The sequence below is a fragment of the Hordeum vulgare genome, chromosome 6H, assembly GCF_904849725.1.
Source record: "Hordeum vulgare subsp. vulgare chromosome 6H, MorexV3_pseudomolecules_assembly, whole genome shotgun sequence".
Classification (NCBI taxonomy): domain Eukaryota; kingdom Viridiplantae; phylum Streptophyta; class Magnoliopsida; order Poales; family Poaceae; genus Hordeum; species Hordeum vulgare.
Genome location: NC_058523.1, coordinates 558425148 through 558446811, shown reverse-complemented (window position 1 = coordinate 558446811; position 21664 = coordinate 558425148). Strand labels below are relative to the sequence as shown.

Below are 21664 nucleotides of genomic sequence, written 5' to 3'. Positions count from 1 at the left end.
ATTGTAGTCTTTTAATTTCATCCATGAACCCTGACACTTACTAGAATGCATTCATGTGTATACATAAAGAGTACATACTACATGGCAACCCAGCTTCAGGCTACCTAAAGTCGTTCCTTTTGGACTTCCCATCCGTCTCATGCATCATTCTGCTTGTGTTCTGCAAATCGGAGAGGAAAATGCAAAAGTTGATGTAGTTGGTATTTGCATCCTGGTTAAGAAAAAAGTTGGTATTTGCTTCTGGTTGAACAGATAGGCCACTTTAGAAAGCAGAGGCCTGCTGATAACACGGCGGTGTTAACATTCTGGGCCTACCGTAACTTTGACAGGCACAGCTTGACAAACATCATCTACAAATTCGATTTCCATTTTATCAGACTTTCAGTTTAATCACAAGATACATCAACATAAACAGGAAAACGTAACGAGCTGCATAGAAACTGAACACTCATACTGACCAATTACATAGTTTATCACGTCAAAACAATGAAAAGTATCAAGCCCCAAATGAATTAAATTCTCAGCAATTACACAAACCTGCTATGAATCCGTTGTCCTTATACCAGGATATGATAAATACACTAAAATAGGGGAGAGTATGCCCTTCTTCTCCTCCTAGTCCTGATGTCACTGCATAATATATATGCTGACGAACAGTCGAGCAAGTGGCACGTCAGACTTAGCTCCAGTACTGTTCCACCTTCAAAATGGGCCCATTTTGATTCTTGGCGAGCTGATTCTTAATATCCTCCTTGACTTTGTCTTCCCTGCGTTTGGCTTCCTTTTCTGCTTCTTCTTCAGTCATATCTTCCGTCTCTGCCCTTCGTTTGATAATATCACCAAGAAAACATACCGAGAGCCGTACTTGCTTGACGCTTTGGAGAAATTCCAGCCCAGAAAAGCCACTTGTAAAATGGAAAAACCGCAGACTCAGTACCTCAAGTTTTGGCATTGACGTTGGCTCAAACTCCAATGATGTGATTTCTGTGTTTCCGTAATCAAGATGAAGTACCGTGAGGCTTCCAAAAAGGCCACTCGGGAAAGTGATAGGCTCTTCGATGTGCAACCCTTCCTCCTCCAAACGCAGAGTGGATAGGTTTGGTAGTTTCCCAAGAACCTGTATGGTTTCACCTTCTCCCGATAGCCTAGTTATTTCTAGACTGACCTTCACGAGATTCTGGAGGCTCTTGATCCATTGCGGGCATTTCCTCAGCTGTCCGGATAGCTTGAGGCTTTGGAGGTTCTCTGGAGGTGAGGACGTGCCATCCAAGTAGTCATATAAATCCTCCCCTAGTGATTTTAGCGACAAGGACTCAAGCCGGCTGAGGCCGGAAATTGCTGAACAGAATTTCTGCCCAATTTTTTTGTTGATGCCAAGCTCTACTCCTAACTTGCGCAGGTTGGTGAGACCTTTTATCTCTTCTACGACGGCATTTCCCCAATCAAGGTGCACAGACCCCATTGTGTGCAGGTTTTTCAGCTTCCCTATCCCTTTTGGCACATTCACAGCATAAGATTCTATGTCTTTGTCAGCATAGCAAGAGAAAGGAACTCACCCATCATGACGCTCGAAACGTATGCAGTAAGGTACACATGGTAGTGACATCCCTTCCATAAAATACACTTCGTTGCCAGCATGCAGGTAACGTAGCTTCCTAAGCTTGGTGATGGTTTTGGGAAGCATAAGTATACTTGTATGTTTAATATCTAGTGTCTCGAGCTGTCTCAGGTTACCCACAGAATCTGGGAGGTAATGGATATGTTCACACCCTCTTAGAGAAAGGTATCTCAGATGAAGATGCTTCCCAATGTGCTCAAGGTGATGATCAGCCAGATCTTCTGTATCTTCTAGGTCCAGTACCCGAAGAAACCTCATCTTGTCAGAAATGTAAAATGGACTCCACTTGCCAAACACTGTCAATGACCGTATACGGGACACCTCCACGATGCTCTCCAACTCACGCTTCTCTCCCTTCCAATTGCTACTTATGGCAAGGTGACGCACAGTGCCTTGAGTGTTCGAGCTACACCCTTCCTCCAGCCTCAAGACAAGATTTTCCTTCATTGATTCTGCAATGCTGATGTCACAGATTAGATCATGTAGCTGGCAGGAGTCAAATCCTTTTCTGCTACAAACTGATTGCTGAGTTGGTAATATCATGCTTCTCTCTATGAGTTCCATGAAGTATTTGTCTGCTACAGCTCTGTCCCGTGAGTAACCTTCGGCGATCCATCGGCCGACTAAACGTCTTCGGCTAACATTGCGGTCTTCACCGAAGATGGACATGTACAGAAAACAAGACTTGAGGTAATAGGGCAGACCATCATAACTCTTCATAAGGACTGCATTTATGACCTTCAAATTTGGATTCATCTCTAGCTCAACACTGATATGCTCATTTAATTTCCTCCACTCTGCAGCATTCTTTGGTTGGTCTGCCAGGAAACCAGCTATGGTGACTATCGCAAGAGGAAGTCCATTGCACTTCTTTAGGATGAGTTCTGCGGGTGCAACCAACTCAGGATATTGGTTTGCCAAATCTGTGGTCTTATTCTTAAATACCTGCAATTGTACACAATATAATTAGTGTTTCTACCAGCCTACAATTAAATGAATCAGGTGCATGCAAACCAATGTCCTAGCTAGTTTAATCATTAATTAGTATGTCCTGGTTTTGGTGGGTAGTAAATAATAGACTATGTAACAGTGTCGTTTAGTTTTATTACTGTTTTGTAGTGATATAGCAACAAACTTGGCTGGGAGAGATATCTATTTCATTATCAAAATTTTCATGTGACTAGGATATACTCTCTCCGTACCAAAAATAAGTGTCTTGATCTTGTACTAATTTTAGTATAAAGTTGCACTAAGTTTGAGAGAAAGGATGGAGGGAGTAGTTCTGTATGTATAATTGATTTAACTCTGTACAAAATACGAAATCTAGATATATATGTTAAGTACTTCCTCTGTTTCTAGATATAAGGATTTTTAGAGATTTAAATATGAACCATATACGGATGTATATAGATATATTTTAGAGTGTAGATTCGTTCATTTTGTTCCGTATGCAGTCTGTATTGGAATCTCTAAAAGGGTTATATTTAGAAACGCACGGAGTAGTAACTTACTGTGCACATCTCTAAAACTATATTTTTGTACTATAATTCACATGAAATTTATCCATCCTTTGCATGTATGAAATTTCTTTTAGTTTCTCAAAACTTGAAGAATTATGTAATTTTGCTAAGATTTAAGATGGGAAACAAGGAAAATCTACCATAGTCTCGTTTCATATTAACCAGTTTGGAAAAGCACATCTATAGTTTCGAACAAATTGGAAACATATTTATATAAATAGACTCATTGAATACATGATTTTTTAACCAAGGTTCAAGTATAGTAGGAGATAAAGACAGCTTGGTTCTAATCTAATCTGGCCTAACCCAAAATTGTTGCAATGTTCGAAAGTACGTCATTTCTACATGATAAACCTGCAGCACGGGTCATGGTGGTGGCACAATCTTATGTTTTTGTTAACCCCCACTCCTGAGTACCTCATCCAAATCTAGGGTCGGTGGAGTTATGCTTACATAATACAAATCTGTAATGAACCTTTGATCAAAAGGAACACTGAAATGAGTAAAATGAGTAATTTCTCTTCCAGTACCTTTTTGGTGAAGAGGTCACATGCATGCTTGTCTTGTAGCCTACTGAGCAAACGTATGCACTCCTTTTCTTGCAAGTACTCTGGTTTCTTGCAACAATATTTAGCAATATCCTCTCGTCTTGTTGTGATCACGATGACCAAGCATGGATTTTTAATTTCAAGTAAACTTGGCATTATTTTATCCCATTCCATGGTAGATGATAGGTCATCAAGAACAATGAGACACTTTTTTCCTTTTAAATGTTCGGCCAACTCTTCAATCAGCTTTGCAACTCCCACTTTTTTACTTGGAATTTCTTTTTTGGTATCGATGAGAAAGTCCAAGGCCCTCTTCTTTTCTTCTCTCTTATTTTCTTGGAACTGATCTGCTAAGCTCCTAAGGAGGTCTTCAAGCTTGAAAGGTCGCAAAACTGTGACAAAAGCATGTTTCCCAAACATGTCGCTGACCTCTTGTCTGTGGTAAACATCTTTAATCAAAGTGGTTTTTCCAAGACCACCCATTCCCCATACTGCGATCACTTGAAAACTTTGGGAAAAAGTGTGTTCTCGAATCAGTTCAATAATATCAGCCTTTTCTTTCTCCCGTCCAATAAGCTGAAATTCCTCAAGAACACATGCCATTGTGTTGGTGCGTGCGAGACTCTCTTGCACCATCATCTTTCCATCAACACCATTGTCACATTGATCTTCTTGTATCTCATTCTCAGCAGTGTAGGGTAACGTTGGGCTAGTTGTATTCATCAATGAATATGATATGTCTTGAGAACTCTGAACACAAGTAAATGATTGTTACATAAATTTGTAGTGGTGAATCACTACAATAAAAATGAAAAGGCAGATCGGCACATGTCCTACTGCTACACAACATTTTAAATGTGAGAATGAACCAAAAATAGTAAATCAACCTTAGCATGTAGAAAGGTCAACTTTGCTAAGATGCCTTGGCAAGGCTCGACTTCACTAGAAATATTGGAAGCATTCGATTTAAGCAGGTGGTGTAATTAGCTCAAATCTTTCATATTCTACTTGCACTACTAGCTAGAAACGACAACAATGTCCAGTTTGACCTTTATATACAGAAAATTAGCTTGGATTACTGCAAGAAATTATTCATGAATCACATCATAAAATTGACTAGTATTACACAGTAGAACATATTAAGTTACAAAAAACTTTAGCACTCATAAATTCATCATTTTATGACCACATGTACAGCAAGACAAATCCGCGCAGCCAGCTCCGAAAGCTACAAGTTCTGGTGGAGACCGGCCCAGTTTCAAATTCAAGAAGGATGCAAATTATGAAAAAGCCCAGTTTTTAGGTAATTCGTATTTATAGAAGAGAAGAATCCAATTAGTATTCTTAGACAAAAGAGTAAATTGTCTGATATATTTTTAGAAAAAGGCTGGAGCCCGGCTTTAAATGAATGAAACCTTAGTCATGTCGATGTGCAAGGCAGACTCTATATAGGTGGCTCCGAAGCAAGCAAGAACTAAATAAGTCCAATTCTGGTAGAACTAAATAAGTCCAAGTCTGGTTGAAAGCATATATGGTATGTTCAGCAGACGATTGCTTTCCAACTAGATGAATAACAAAAACTTGTGTTCAAAATTGAACTGGTACCTGCAGGTAGAAAGCATAGATGGTCTGTTCAGCAGACAATTGCTTCAGCTCCGACGCAATACTTTCCTGACCCGAGCATAGGCTTGCAACTTCAAGATGCTTCGAGGATACGATGATCCGGCTCCCCAGTTTGTTTTCTGGGAAGCAACTTTTGATCCGGTGCCATTCTTCAATGGTGGATAGTTCAGTAAGCACAATAAGGTACCTATTTTTGTTGACATATCTTGTGTACTCATGAGCCAACTCATGACTCGCCTTCTCCGGCTCCGGCTCAAGCAGAAAATCAACCACCCCTGCAGAGGTTGCTCGAAATTGTTCCACAATACTCTCAAGAAATGCTTTCCGATGGAAAGGGCGTGTCACACTAACCCATGCTCGGTATAGGAAATTGAGTTTGACATCTGTATTCTCATAGGCCTCCCAGATGATGGAGGCATGCCCAACGGTGCCACTTGTTCCCCACAGACCTATCACTCCAATTTGATCTGAGCCCAAGCTTTTATTATTGTTGTTGACGATCAGCTGGGTAAGATCCAATCTTGATCCCGATTCATTCTTGTTCTCATGCCTTGCTTCATTGACACCAAACATGGAAGCAGCGGTGGTGACGGGGAGGTCGAAAGCAATAGCGGTTTTAGAGCCGCGGTCGATGAGGGAGTAGCGCACATTCCTCTGGCTCACTTCCTCAACCTTGGCACGCAGCTCCTTCATCTGCTTGGCTACGTGGTGCCGATCGAAGAAAGCGCGAGGGATGCTCCACCAGGATCGTCCATGGACACGGATGAAGAAGTCCTGGAGGCCATCCTCGACATCGTAGGCGACGTCGCTGACCTGCTTCACCCAGGTCCTGACCACCTTGTTATGCTCGTCCCGCTCATCATGCGCCACCATCAGGAAAGACTGCATCATCTCCAGCTCGCCTATGATGAAGGCCTTGTCACGCTGTACTCCAAAATGGAGAGCCACAACCTCCGTTGCCGCGGATTGGGCGTACTCAAGCACTCCATTCAGCACAAACTTGCCAATGCTCACCGCCGTGTGCTCCATTGGTACTGACCAAGCCTCGCTCTCTTCTCTTTCACCAGTGAGTGTTTTTTGTGGATGGATCTCGAAACAGGTCGGAGGCACACAGGCCCGGTTTAGATAGACAGTGAAGTTTTTATCTTTTAATCAAAAGACATGACAGGCCTCAACCACGCCGCGTATAGTTTAACGGTGGGATTCCTCGCTAGTTATACTTTACACTTTACAGCAATGCCGCCATGCTTTAAAGCGATTATTTAAACTAGAACAATGGCCGCCACGCTTAAAAGCGATGCTTCACATGACGGGATTAGTTGTTAAAATGTGTAGCGTCCTTCGATAGATGCTTGATGCACTCGGCGGGGTGACCTCCATCAGTATCCATGAAGCTTCTGAGGACAGATCCCAGCCTCTCAGTCATGTTGAGACATATGATGATGGAAGTTATTATTTTTAACCAAAACTCGCCAGACATCCATTGCATTGCATATTAGTTCAATTAACAGCCAGACCTCGGCTTTGATAACATACTCAAAGTTCATCTATTTATCGATATGTGTACATGCACTTTGTGTTTGTGGGATGCTGGGATTCGCTTGCGTGAGGCATGTGCTATGTTTAGTGTTGAGTAACGTGATTGTTTAGGAAAGCATACATAGACTAGGATTTGTTCCTGCCTTGACTTGTACTCCAAGATGATCATCTATACCTAATAATAAAAAGCCTATCGCTTTCGTCGGAAAACCCACCACGGCATTTTTATAAAAAAACCACTGTAATTTTTGTTATTCAATCCGTGCTTCATCATTTATCTGCAAGGCAAAAGGAAAAAACGATTCGTTGAAAAAGTTATACCCGTATGCATCGCCTCCTCCCGTCGACCTTGGGCCATCCTGGCCTGTGCCCAGGCCGCCGCCACACCACTCTCCGCCGCGGCCGACCTCAACCGCCACCGCTGCCGATCTCAACCCACCCGCCTCTGCGGCTGTACCTCTCCCCGCTCACTGCCCCCGTTGCGGCGCTCGAGCGCATCGCGTCGATCCTAGTCCACTCTGGCTTGTGCCCAGGCCGCTGCCACACCACTCGCCGCCGCGGCCGACCTCAACCTCCACTGCTGTCGATCTCAATCCACCCGCCTCCACGGTCGTACCCCTGCCCGCTTGCTGCCCCCGTTTCGGCGCTCGAGCACAGCTTCTGGATCAAATCAACGCGACAGCTACAATGACTTGGGATGACGCGTCTGCTCGACGAAGAACGGAGGCGGCGCGCGGATAAGGCGCGGTGGAGCGAAGTACTTGCAGGTGGAGGCGGGCCTCCATGGCTCACACGGGGAACTCCGAGGTTATGGCGCGACAACAGCGACTCCTTATGGCCAGATAGAGGCGCCTAACCCTTGCTCCCCTTATCGTATCCCCTCCTCCGATAGGAACTCATCATCTGATGAGATCCCCTCCCCATGCCTCCAACCGTGTGCCAAGCACCGGCAAGAAATTTTGTTTTGTGGGAATTTGTTTGCTGATGAATGAATGTAGTGAATGTAAGATTGCATTATTGTAGAGAAAAAGAATGGAACACCATCTTCAATTTGTCATTTGATCCCACATTCTCTACCCCATGACTGAAATAAGATAATAGTCCATTGATCAATTCACATAACATATTTCTTTTGCTTTGCTTGTCCCGCTCAATTTCTCATCATGGTGGAATTAACAATGGACGGGTTGATTTCTCAACAAATAGGATAGGACTCACTACATTAGTTAGTTAGCTTATTATTTTAATAAATTAAAATGATTATAAAAAGATTAAAAGTGTGTGGTATTTTTTTCTCCTGTTGCAACGTACGGGCCCTTTTGCTAGTGTACTCCTATATATATATATGCCCACGAGGCTCAAGCAATACATCAACTATTCCACCAATCCCTATTCTTGCGTTCAATATGGTATATGCCGTAAGGTACTTGACCTAGCGGCCGGCCGCCGTCGCTTCCGCACCACGCGCCGCCCCTGGGGCGGTCGGCCTCCATGACCGCCGCCGGGGGCCGCGTCGCCCGTACCTAGGGTTCGTCCGCCGATCGTGTTGACTGGCTGCCCTAGAGAGTCTTTTCCCGATCTCTTGATCTAGGGTTTCTCTCCTCCGCCGGTCACTTTGATAGGCGTTTTCTTTTTGGTTTTCCAATCTTAGATCAAATTGAGTCGCCCGCCGCCGCCGTCGACCACCGCGCCCTACTCCGACATCGGCGCGACCAGGCGGCCTCGCGCAAACCCGACGACCCTTCAACGCCGCCGTTCGCGCGCCGGCACGCTCGTCGATCTCCGCCGGACGTCATCTCCCTGCTCCGATCGGGACTCCTGCATCGCCCCGACCCGATGGCCTCGCGCCATGCGGCGGCCCATCACACCCGCCGTTCGCGCGCCGCCTGCCCGTCGATCTTCACCGTCGGCTCGTCCGGTCGCGCACCAGCTGACTCGGGCTGGCTGCGTCGGGGTGGCTGCCGCCTCCAGCCGCACCGCCCGCCTCAGAACGGCTGCGTAGTGCCGGCTCCGGCTCCGTCCTCGTCGGCTGCCTCGCGCCGGCCGCCTCGGGCCGACTGTTGTGCCGCTGGCGTGACGCCGGCTGCTTCGGGCCGCCTGCATCGTGCCCGCTGTCGGAACTGGCCGCCACCCTGCCTCCATCGAGCGACGTCCACGACCTCGCGTGATCCGCCTCATCTATACCGTGCGACCGACCTGGCCCGTTGGTTGCGCGCGCCTCTGCAGGCCCCATGAAGATTGTCCCGAGTACAGCGCGCCCTTCATCGATCGAGCATCGGGCTGTCGCTACGTCGCCCCATCGGGCCGCAGCGCCACCGCCCAGTGGTTCTCCCCGCAGTTGCCCCAATCCGCGCGCTACCGTTGCGTCGCTCCTTCGGGCTGCAGTGTCGTAGCCCGCGGTCTATTGCCGCCTCGAGGCCGTCCTTTGCAGGTTGTCCCCGTGGCTGCACTGACCCCGCGCTGCCGCTGCATTGCCCCATCGGGCCGTAGCGAGCGCGGCACGCGGTCCCCGCCGCCGCCAGAGACCGTCCCCGTGGCTGCACCGACCCGTGCACCGCCGCTGCATCGCCCCTTCGGGTTGTAGCGTTGCGGCACACGGTCTACGCCGCCACCCCGAGGTCTTCCGCCGTCGGCCCGGCCCGCGCGCTGCCGTTTCGTCGCCCCTTCGGGTCGTAGCGTCTTGGCGCGTGGTCCACTCCGCGGTCCCCGCGCGTCGACTTCCTGTGGTATGCGCCGCGCCATCTCCTTCGGCGCGGGAATGCCATTGTCCAGGCCGGTCTTCGTCATGTTGTCGGGCTCTTCCTCGCCTACTTCGAGCATCGTCGTCGCGCTCCTAACCAGCCGTCGCCGCTCTTCTTTGGTGCTGTTGCAGCTCGCTCACCCGAGGCGCACCGCCCGTCCACCTCCTTCATCTTCACCCAGCACCAGCCCATCGTCAGCGTCACCGTCGTCTTCCCCGACCGCTTCATCTACTCCGACCACTGCGGGCAACATCGGCCCCGCCGATTTGCGCCGCAACCGTCGTCGAGTCCTTCTCTGCTAGCCTCCTCGACATGATGTACAGGTTGTGTGCAGGTCCCTGTCTCCACATGCCCGGTGCTAGCAACACCGACGTGTGCCTTCGTCCCATGTGTGTTCCTAGGCCTGGCAAACCTGGAGCAACGCATAGTCAACATCGACTTCGTCCGTCTACGCATGCGCGGTGCTGGCAACACCGATGTGTGCCTTCGTCATGATGTATCCCCGGGCTTGGCAAACTCGGCACGACATGTCTCGACTACGTCTCCTTCCCGGCGCACCACTACTTCAACGCACTGCGTCCATGAGTAACTCGGCGCCTCCTTGCGCCCGCGGCTTCACGGCGACTTCCTCGACACCGGCTACCCCGACTCGACATCGACCACGGCGTTCTTTGCACGGCAACGTCGACCACGGCTACACCACCCTACGCTCTCGGCTACCACGACCAACGCACAAAGGGCTACCGCCTTGCTTGAGCAACCTCGTCGGTTTCCACTCCAGCCACAACTTCCACGATGCATCGACCGTCACGACTGTGGGGAGATGACCGTCGACTTACCTTTGGGATTCTTCTCCACTCTCACCGTCTGCGTCGTTACCGTTGTGACTGCGGGGGGATGTTGAGTAACATGATTGTTTAGGAAAGCATAGATAGACTAGGATTTGTTCCTGTCTTGACTTGTACTCCAAGATGATCATGTACTCCTATATATATGTCTACGAGGGTCAAGCAATACATCAACTATTCCACTAATCCCTATTCTCCGGTTCAGCATTCAGCACCCAAGATGGCCTCGCGTATTAGTTTAATCAACGGTGAGACTCATGACTGGCTAGGATTTAGTAATTGTTAATCATGTTTAGATAGATGATGGAAGCTATTCCTTCTTAATCAAAAGTTGCAGACGCACAGCACATTAGTGCAGTTAAACAATGGGACTCGTCACTAGCTATGCCTTACATCGACAATATGATTTTTTTTTTTTTTTTGCGAGGGAACGACAGGATTGGACACTGTTAATTTGAACTAAGAGTATTAGTTAGATTACTGGATAGGCATCATTGCCATGACAGGATTAACACCTGTTCATTTGTACTGAGCATGGTTTTTTACTTTCAGTGAGATTCCGGTGAAATTCACTGAATTTTGGTAGTTTCAGTAGACACTAAAATATTTAGTTTCAGCCGAAATATTTAAGCAATTTCAATACAGCACAGGAATTCAAATAGTTTTCAAGTTTTTGTTTCAAATTTTCAAATTTTTAATTGAATTCAGATAAATATTTTGGTCATTTGGCTGAAATGGAAACTGAAATTCACTGAATTACGGTAATTTCGGTTGGTGCTGAAATTTTTCTGAAACTTAAATTGAAAACCCATGCTCGGCGGCACCGACGAGGCAAATGAGGTGTTATAGCACCTGAAGTTGCTGGTGAAGACGCAGGGAAAGGGGAAGGAGTGGAGTGGGAGAAGAGAAACCTGTGAGCGTCAATGAGGGCTGGCCACACACGGCAGATGCGTGATAAGCTCCCGGAAGGCGCCGATGAATTCAAGGGATGATGGAGCGCAACGAAAGATACTAGCTTGCAAAATGAGCTTATATTATAGAATGAGGGAGTACAAGATAGGTGGTGATCTCTCAAGTTGCGAAATTACTACTGCCGGCGAGTATTTCATCTTGTAGTCTTCAAGTCAACATCTTGTCCATCTTATTGTCTCGTTTTCACTCTGTACGTACTTTTCCAGGAAACTATCAGAAAATATTGTCCAGATTTTCACAGTGTTTACATACACTGAGTGGCTTGATGCATAGATGTTACTCCCAGGTGTAATTGTTTTGCCCTTTATGCCCAAGAAGGCAAGAACGTTCAGATGAAAAAGGATAAACTGTTAGTTATGAACTGCAATATCGTGGTTGTGGTACATTAAAGCTCCATAGCAAGAAGGCAAGAAGGCAAGTACCACAGTTAGCAACACTACAAAATATCTTTATTCACCACCATAGCTTAATTGCAATGAGTTGCCATCCAAATTGAAATTACACGTACAAAATTAGCTACAAACACAATGTCGAAATTTACATGACATAATCCCACTAACAGGAATAATGTACATTACATATTTTTTTCTATATAAATACATGTAGGTAACTGACAAAGATACACCTCAGAAGCTTAGTAAAGAAGATGATCATCCCACTGGGTGCTTCGCTAACGTGGCAAGCTGGCTGAGTTCAAGAACTCTTGCTCCAGACTGTACTTTCCGGAGGTGCATGTAGGTGTTAAGCCAACATTACTACTAATGTTGTTGCTCTGCGCATGAGAGCTAGCACCATTCAGGCACCCAAATGACTTGATTTCTCCGTCATTTATGGGAGGAAGTTGACTCCTTAATCTTCTAGTTTTTAGGAGTTGTAACTTCATTTCTACCTCTTTCATGGTAGGTCTTTCTCTTCCTTTTGTTTTCAAGCATGCTTCCGCAACTGAGGCAATATCATCAATTTCATTCTGGTTCGCTTCTTCTGCGACTTGGGGATCTATGATTTCCATCAGAAATCCCTGCTGAAGTCCTTCTACAAAGTAATGAGCCAAGCTTTGTTTTATACCGTCTTCATTAATAAAAATTGGCTTCTTTCTCATCAGAAGCTCCACCAGTATAATTCCAAAGCTATAAACATCACTCTTCTCACTCAGCTCTCCGGTGTAGTAGTACTCGGGGTCCAGATAACCAAAAGTTCCTTGTACAATTGTCACTACATGTGTCTGATCAAGTGATAAAGACCTCGAAGCACCAAAGTCTGATACCTTGGTAGTAAAGTTGCTATCTAGAAGTATATTGGAAGATTTGACATCTCTATGGAAAATTGGTATCGCAGCAGCTGAGTGGAGATAAGAAAGAGCACCTGCAGCTTCTGTTGCAATCCTAATACGATCATCCCATAAAAGTAAGCATTTAACACTTACTTCAATGTGAAGAAGATCATATAGTGTGCCATTGGATATGAACTCATACACCAACAAAGGCACCTCTGTTTCGAGGCAACAACCGAAAAGCTTGACCACATTCCGGTGAATGATCTGGGATAAGATGGCAACCTCATTGATAAACTGGTCAATCTCAGTTTGCTCCACTAGCTTTGACTTTTTGATAGCCACTACACGTTGATCAGAAAGAATTCCTTTGTAAACGGTGCCATGTCCTCCACGACCAAGAACACGACTGACATCAAAGTTATTGGTTGCTTTATTTAATTCCTCCAAGGAGAATATCTTTGTTTTATCAGTGGCACTTTCATCTGATATTAGTTGTTCCAAGAGTAGGCCTTGATTTTTCTTGAAGTATGCTCTTCGTATTCTCTTCTGTATGCCTCTCTTCCACTTGCTGATGCATGCCATTATACCTAGCACAAGTATTATTGCACCAAGGCCACAACCAATTCCAATTGCAATACCTATACATCTAGTAATAGTTGTTAAAACATGTCCTTAATTTTCAAGTTGCAATTCTATTGAGGAAAGTAATTTCCATATGACTTACCTAAGATAAGACTGCGTCTCTTTGCCGATGTGACACATCTCTTTTTTATTGGATCAAACTCTTTTCCATGAGTGCAGTTCTTGCAACTATAGCCCCCAGGATAATTTTGGCATGTTCCATTGCAAGTATTCATCAACAAACACTCGTTGACATCTGTAATTGGTAGGTAAGTGAGCAATGAATGATGCCGGAAAATAACTGGTAGTAAACGTGGAACCAAAGCTAGGTCACCCTTGGCCTACCATTCATCCTACACAAATTGAAGCTACCTGTATACATCACCGCCCTCTCCGAGATGTTGCATTGGCCATTATTGTTTCTAAGTACATCTTAGTAAACAACCAATTACTCTATAGAAAACAGATATTACAAAAATATGTTTGATGCCATATGTGTTAATAACATTTTTTATTTCATTCCCATGAGGCAAATTTACATGCTTATGTGTATGCCATTGCCACTAAAGTTTCGGAAGTTTGTTTGCACGTATTCTAAAAGACAAAAGAAAAACGGTTGTATAAGATTAAACGTATACATGATGGTGGTATCCAACTTTAGCTCAACCAACAAAGCTCAAGTAGTAGGGACCAAGCCCTATTTTGGCAATTTCATTTTTTTCAGAAAAGGAGGTTAAACCTCCGTCTCTGCATCAATCGATGCATGCCGTTATTTTTATTAATTATTTTATAAAGGTTTGATAAGAACATACATCAATCTATCTGAAGCCATCACTCACACCTACAAACTCAATAATGTAAAGTGCTCTCACTTCCCATATCTAAAACTGGTGTCGTTGTCAATCCATCCACATAACGTATCGGCCAACAGCCAATGCAGCAGACCTAGTGACCCATCTTCAGGAGAGAAATCCGCATCATCCTTGCCAGTCCGAACATCCATCGACGCCACCACGGCGCCCAACGGCACCACCGCCCTGCGCTCATCCATTCAGACGCAAAGAATCTGGAAGAACTATCGTGCGTAGCACCCGCCAATCAGGCATGACTCAGTGTAGCACCTGTCGGCCAGGCATGACTTGACAACTCCACCAAAACTCCATGCAAGACGAAGCCGCTCCACCTCCTGCCTCTGTCATCCAGCGTTGCTCCACAAACGATGCTCCCAGGAGCGATACGGCACCGCGATACCGCCATTGTCCGATACCAGATCCTAGGGTTTCCCCCGAAATGATGCCTTGAGTAAAGTCACGGCATCAAGGATGTCGCCTTTGCCCACCGGAGTTAGGTTTTCACCCTAGAGGCAGGGAGGTGAGAACTGGAGGAGCACACGTAGGCCGACGTCTCCAAGAAGAACAGCGGCACCCTTGAGCATCGTCGTCAGCGCGGCAGGCCGGGGCCGACCAAAGGGTTTCCCCCAATTTAGATCTTCCTCCACCAGCTTCATCCGCGAGCACACCGGCACCACCAGGAACCCACAGGAGATAAGCACACCAATGAAGGCCAAAGAACAACGACCGGATCAGGCGATGCCAGCCGCCAGAGCAGCGGCCCCTGTCCACCCGCAGCCACCCTACCACATCGTACCAAGCCACCATGAGCCAGCATGCCGAAGCCACCACCATGTCGGAGCCTCCACCACGCCGAAACGGAGCAGAAGCAACCAACCCACGCCGCCGAGGGCCCTCGCCGCGAGGGGCGCCCACAGGATAGATCTCCCCTCCCCCTTGCCACCACCGGCACCCCCGCATGCGCCTCCATCCAGCCCGCCGCCCGAAGCCCGGCCAACGCGCCCGCGCCCACCAACACCAGCTCGCCGCCGCTCCACGACGCCCGACGTTCGCGCCGCGCCCACGTCAGAGAGGGCGACGCCGCGCCGGCCCTAAGTACTCGGGGGAACGAGGAAATCCCCGCCTGTGTTTTCATGAATTAGCTAAACTCTAGTTCTTGTGTGTGCCTAGTCATTTAGTATAATGTACCTATTGTAAGTAATAAAATTATCACCTCTCAACATCAGGTGATGCGCACAACTAAACTGAACCATGTTGTATAAGTAGTATGACTTGGATATCCACCTAGTTAGGGTAACTCCACTAACCAAAAAAGCTTTCGCTCGGCTTTATATATAAAGCAACGATCCATATACAAAAAGCATACAACCCCATACTACACACACCCAAGGCAGATACAAGGGGCTGATGATCAGCAGCACCAAAACTCGACAACCGAGGAGACTCCAAAGCGGTGCTTCCAAGAAATAAACGACATCGGAGAGCCGCCACCGTCCGATCCACTGAATCAAGTTTTCACCCGGAGTACGGCAAAGGACGCAGGACTACCGCGATGGAGCATTCAGAAAGGGAACGACGCATGGACGCCACCGCCATCGATCTGGTCCGAAGCAGACGAGGTTTTCGCCTCGGCCACCAACCTCCGCCTCCGCCCTCGGTCCGAACCAGACGAGGTTTTCACCTCGGCCGCACCACCAGCATCGTAGATCGTCGAAGGCCCGCCCCCATGCCGCCCATGCGGCCATGGCAACTATCCTGTCAACACCCGAGCCGCGAGCTCCGCCCACGAGCCAACAGCTCCCACCACCAGGGCCGCTGCCCCACTTCGAGATACTCTGGAGACCATCAAAGGTGCCGGCTTTGAGCCGACCGGCGGAACCTAAGCATCAACAGAACCGCTGGTGGCCATCCAACCCCGCAGCATCGATCTGTAGCCAGGAGGTCAGGCCTGGAAAAGGGGAGGGGGGAGCGAAGCTCGTATGGACCGGCGCCCCTTGCACGAGTGACGAGCAGTCGGTATACCCGTCCCTCTAACAGCCTCCCCTGCGTCGCCCCTGATGCCCTACCACGGCCTCCGGCCAGATCCATGTGAGAAGGTGCAGCCACCCTTCCGCCGATGTGGACCGTTGGATCAACTGTACCCCGCTGCGAAAGAGGGCCTCCAGAGGAGCCAACACCCTGATCCGTACCACCGTCGTGTCGGGTGGGTGCCCAGCCGCCAGGCACCATCTCCTGAGCCGTCCATCGGCCGCCAGGCCCGCCTCAAATAGAGCCGTCGCAGCCTGCACCGCCCACGGGGCAGATCTAGCGGAATCCGCAGCCGCCACCCCGACCACGCATCCGCCCTGTACCACCCGCGTCCGGCCCTCCACGCTTGGCCTGCCGCTCCGCAACATTGCCACCGAGCATAGCTGACCGCCGCCGCGCCGCACCGCCGCCATGGAGCGACCGCCCGCGCAAAGCTCCCATGAGCGAGGAGAGAAAAACCCCGCCACCGCCAACACCCACCGGGCTTTGCCTGGCGGCGCGGAGAGTTGGCGGCGAGGGGAGGGAGGAAAGGGAGAGGGACGCGTGCCGGCGGCTAGGGTTATCCCCTCGGTCGCTCGCGGGAGCGACAGCGAGGGGACGAGGGGGACGAGGACCTCGCGTAACTCCACTAAAACAAGAAGAAACCAACTCTTTGGATTAAGATGAGAGAAGAATTGCAATACATGAATCCTGCTAGATGTATATTGCAAAATTTTAGTCAATCATTTATAATGTACTAAGAAAATCATGCATACGGTTGATGTCAATTTGTAATGGAAGTTGTAGCGTGTTTACCTGTGCAGCCATCCGGTGTGTATGGATTTCCTTCATAATTGGGAGAGCACTGACACCGATAGCCGAGATGCATTGTCCCATTCCCATGGCGGCGGGTAACAGGAATGCAGGTGCTATTGACACTGCGGCATGCGTACATAGCACTTCTTTGCTTGCTCATATCAACCGGACAGGTTAAATTATCGATAGACCACCACATCTTCATGTCGTATTCTTGAGATAAATAAAAACCATATTGATCGACGATGTCTTCTATTTCCTTGCCCCCATCGCTTGTATAACCTATTACCGCAAGATCTTCATCGCTGTACCTTGAGTTGTTTTGTATTTCTCTAACAGTAAGATATCCTTCATTCACTGAAATGTTGGCCACAATGTATGTGGCAGCTCGATCAAGAATTGTGACGTTTTCTGATGTACAGTTAAGCCGAAACTTTTCGGCAGCGTAGCAACCATTTTCAAGCCCAAAAGGAAATGGAATGCTTGTGTTCCCGCATAATCTCTTGCAACCTCCTTTAGGATTGGAAGTGTAACTTGCTGTAGATGGAATGACACAGGAAGAAGTTACACTGGGATATTGACCCATGAGAATTAATGACCATCCTATCTACACTAGAGATACACTTTTATTATAGCATTAATTAATGATGCCAATTTTAGCTAGCCAGAACATTTTAAAGAAACGTGCTACTTGTGGTAAACCAGATCCATTCATTGGAGTGGACATTGACAAAAACAACTTAAGTCTTTACACCGGGTGGCAATATAAGTCGGGCACGGGATATTAGGTCGCCAATTTAACTAGCAAAGCATGCGTAATATATCACAAAAAAATGATTAGAAACTTCTATGGACGATGAATCTAAAGATTTTTTTGATAACGTGTATATATTAATATTGCGAAGATATCAATTACACCAAGCCTCTGCAGCAACGCAACGCCCCTAATGGCATAACGAATGCACACAGAAAACAGCTAAAAAAAAGAAAAATCCCGCTACAGTGTTCCGGGCCTTGCAACATCAGCACAACCACCACCAAAACAACACCTGATGTCAAGGTTTTCTTAAAGTGACGCCTCCAAAAAGAAAATAGTGCACAAGCGCCGTCGTAGCCTGATCATAGATCTTGGGTTTTAACCCCGGAGATAATCCCCTCTCTCAAAACAATGCCTTCAAAAGGCCATTACCATACACAACCAATTAATGCCAGACCTTTGGATTTTCACCCTGAAAAGCAAGACTTTGAACTTCACCTGTTTTGTCGCCCCCACTAACATACCTCTGCTACGAAACCCGAAACTTGAATCAAGTTCCTCAACGCCGTAGGTTCTAATCACCATTACTAATCCTCCAACCTCAGCTTCCATGGCATTATCCACCTATTACTTTACCATGGAGCTAAATATATCTCCTGATGACAATAGATAGTAGAGCTTCGCGCCGCTCGCTCCTTAACAGAGAACCAATGGGCACGACCAAATCACACCCGATTCAGCAATCTACAGACATAACACACCCATGGGAGTTCACCGGCGGAGCTTACCGAAACTCGCCACTCCAACCAGATCAGGAAGGATCGCAGATCTTCGTCTTTGTGCAAGAGGAACCCTAGGACTGCCGCCTTTATCCGAGCATACCAGCAGCCCCCCACACCATAGGTCGGAGCAGCATCGGAGAAGGCAGCCGCAACGCACGACCACGAACCGTCCATGGCAGGGGCGACCCAGATTGGGCTCTTAGACCTAGATCCGATCCAGCATCGTGCCGCCAAAGATTGGTGCCGACGCTACACACCACCCGCCGCGAAGATGCCGCTCCGGCTTCAGGCCATGACTATAGGCCGCGCCGCCCTTCAACCATTGCCACCACTCCATAACCGCCCATAGAGCCGCCTCCATCGTGCACTCTCCTCCCCTACGCCTTTAGACGAGAAGGGCGCTGCCACCACCGTCGGCATCACCGGCCAGGGACACGCCGATGGAGGGGGCTGGACTGGACAAGGAGGAACCTCCAAAGTCGTGTTGGAGGCGTCCCGGGAGGCGGCTAGGTCTCAGATTGGGAGTAGGGATGTCAATTTTATCAATGGATTTGGATATCCGCGGATACCAGACCCGGTTGGGCAAGGGTATGGAGCGTATTTCTGCCCATGGATCTGTGGATCTGAATACCCTCGAACAACCGGGTTGGACACGGTTGTAATTTTTGCTCCAAGGATATCCAATGGATACCCATATAACACGTGCGCCCAGATGGTTGTGACACTAGACTAAGTAAATGTCCAACCCGAAGTCACTTGCGGTCATAGAAGACCAAAGCCTGGCCCATGTTCCCTAATCCCCCACACCCCACTAACCTAATTATTAAAACTAATCTAAGTTAATGAAAGATGATGAGTTAATCTGATTTTTGGGAAGGTATCATGTTGATTTTTCTATGTTCACGGAGCTTCATGGGTATTCAGATATTCAATGGATATGGGCATGGGCACAATTTGTGTCCATGAAAGCTTTGATGGATGGGCAGAGGGTATGAAGATGGGTCATGGTTTGGATTTGGATCAGCTCCACCCGCCCCAAACCCAAGAATTCGCCACTAGTAGAGACCGCAGGAGACCTGCGAAGTAACCCATGTGCCACTAGTGAACAAGTATAATCGAAAACAGTAGTACGTCCAAATGTGTCAAAATATTCTGCAAAGGGTGCGTGCTGATTTTCGAACTTCTATGGCAGGCAATTTTGAGTCTTGGGCGAGAATACAATTAGTGCTTTTTTTTTTAGCACTACTAACTATATATTACTTCGTGTGCACAATGATTTTTTTCTCAATAAATAATGACGGCTAGCGTTAAACAGAGAAGCAAAGTTGTATTAATCAACAACATTGGTGCAAAAATTACCATAATATATATTTAATCGTGCACATATTTATCCAATGTTCATGACATGTCAGTTGAATACTTTTATATATAATCCTAAGTAAAGAGTAGATTCCTAACCTTGACAGCCGTCCATAAGGTACGGATTCTCGTCATCTGCGTAACTGCGACACCAACATGAGTAGCCTCCAGATGATAGATCCTGGCAAACGCTGTCAGCGCTACAAGCATAGCTTGACTTGTTCTTATGAGCATTTTCACAGTTTGTTGGTTGATCCGTGATGGCCATGCTAAGATATGCCGTTCGTACATTCCGTTCGTCTATCTTACTTGAATAGATGTCAACCGTATGAAAATGGTAATCTTCCGCCAGGAAAACTTTGATACTATTAGAGAGACCTTGACCTTGACTTGATAGTGCTGATGAGAAGCCACCATTGAGGCGGCCAATTATGAACCCAAAGGCTGGCACGTCCTGCTGCAAACGGATGGAACAGTATCCCAACCCAACATCGCCACCGTACTGCTTGTTTGTATTTGCCTCCTTCATGGCCTCTTTGTCGTCTAGGCAAATACTCGTGCATGAACCTATGGGATCGTTGGTATCCTTGCCAAACAAGTAGACACCCACGCCGCAACCAACTACGAACAAGCTGTTGTATTCAGAGGCCCTAACACTTTTAACGGGGGCCTCCCATGACATGTTATAGGTGTCGTTCATACCTGGTTTCATGGTGACGTTGAAGTGGATAGGACGGACTTGAAGTATATTTTCTACAGGATAAAACTTAAGGACCTCAGTGGTAGTGTTGGCCAGAAAGAGCCTCTTATGATTAGCGGTGCTGTTGCAGGTGAGCTCGAAGCCTTGCCGGAAGCAGCCCGGCCCTATGCCGAACGGATAGCGAATGGCGACACCACCGCACCTGGAAGGGCAGCGAGCCTGAGCCAGTTCGGCGGCGGAAGGGATATGCAAGATCCCATCCCTTCCGGCCTCGGCGGCCGCGGTTGGCCGCAGAGCTGCCGCCAGGCACACCAACAAAAAGGACACGGCCATCATCGCGGCTCCGGTGGCGGGCAAGTTTGTTCTAGCTAGGCGTTGGTGTTTGGTTTGGTGTTATGGTGGCGATAGCATCAATAATACTCCTAGATAGATATATAGAATCAATAATAGGTGGATAGATATATAGACAGATATTATTGAGAGTGTATGTATCCTTCCTGCCTCTGTATGCATCGATCATCAGTGGCCACCAGTATTTTTTGAATTATTTTAATATTTTGCGGGAAGTTAATTATCACCGGTACTTGCGACGTGCATGACCCGCGGGCAGTCGTCGGCTTGTCGGCTGTCGCTGCATGCCATGCCGACCGCAGCTTTTGGCCAGCTGATATGATATACTCCCTCCATTTTTAAATATAAGTTTTTATAGAGATTTCATTAATGGATTACATACGGATGTATATAGACATATTTTAAAGTATACATTTAATCATTTTGTTTCGTATGTAGACATCTAGTGAAATCGCTTAAAAGATTTATATTTAAAAACGGAGGGAGTACTATATGATGGTAGCCGCTTGGCAACACTACGCCTTGCAAATTTTATACGGTCAAGGATGTGGCCAAGGAGACGGATGTGGCCGTGCAGTGCTGAGAAGCATCGTATTAATCCCCGGGCCGGCCACCTTGACGGGCAGAGTACGACAGTACGTGCCAGTTGACGGCTCTAGTCACAGAAAATTCTACATATTTTCCACATGTACATCCACCTGAAACAGAAAGGCATGCGAGCGTGCCTTTCACGTCCCA

General features: G+C 47.4%; 2 protein-coding genes across 2 annotated transcripts; both read right to left on the bottom strand.

Annotated features, from left to right (window-relative positions):
* Positions 1-380: 380 nt before the first annotated feature.
* On the bottom strand, positions 381-6403 carry LOC123405892 (disease resistance protein PIK6-NP-like). The gene is made up of 3 exons (XM_045099414.1): positions 5292-6403; positions 3669-4436; positions 381-2563 (listed from the first exon to the last, which is right to left on the bottom strand). Exons 1-3 carry the CDS (start codon positions 6336-6338, stop codon positions 1553-1555), a joined length of 2826 nt encoding a protein of 941 aa, XP_044955349.1. The 5' UTR covers positions 6339-6403; the 3' UTR covers positions 381-1552.
* Positions 6404-12040: 5637 nt separating this feature from the next.
* LOC123405891 (wall-associated receptor kinase 2-like) lies at positions 12041-21050 on the bottom strand. Its single transcript, XM_045099412.1, has 4 exons — positions 19975-21050; positions 16978-17514; positions 13407-13559; positions 12041-13320 (listed from the first exon to the last, which is right to left on the bottom strand). Exons 1-4 carry the CDS (start codon positions 20909-20911, stop codon positions 12080-12082), a joined length of 2868 nt encoding a protein of 955 aa, XP_044955347.1. The 5' UTR covers positions 20912-21050; the 3' UTR covers positions 12041-12079.
* Between the last annotated feature and the right edge of the window lie 614 nt (positions 21051-21664).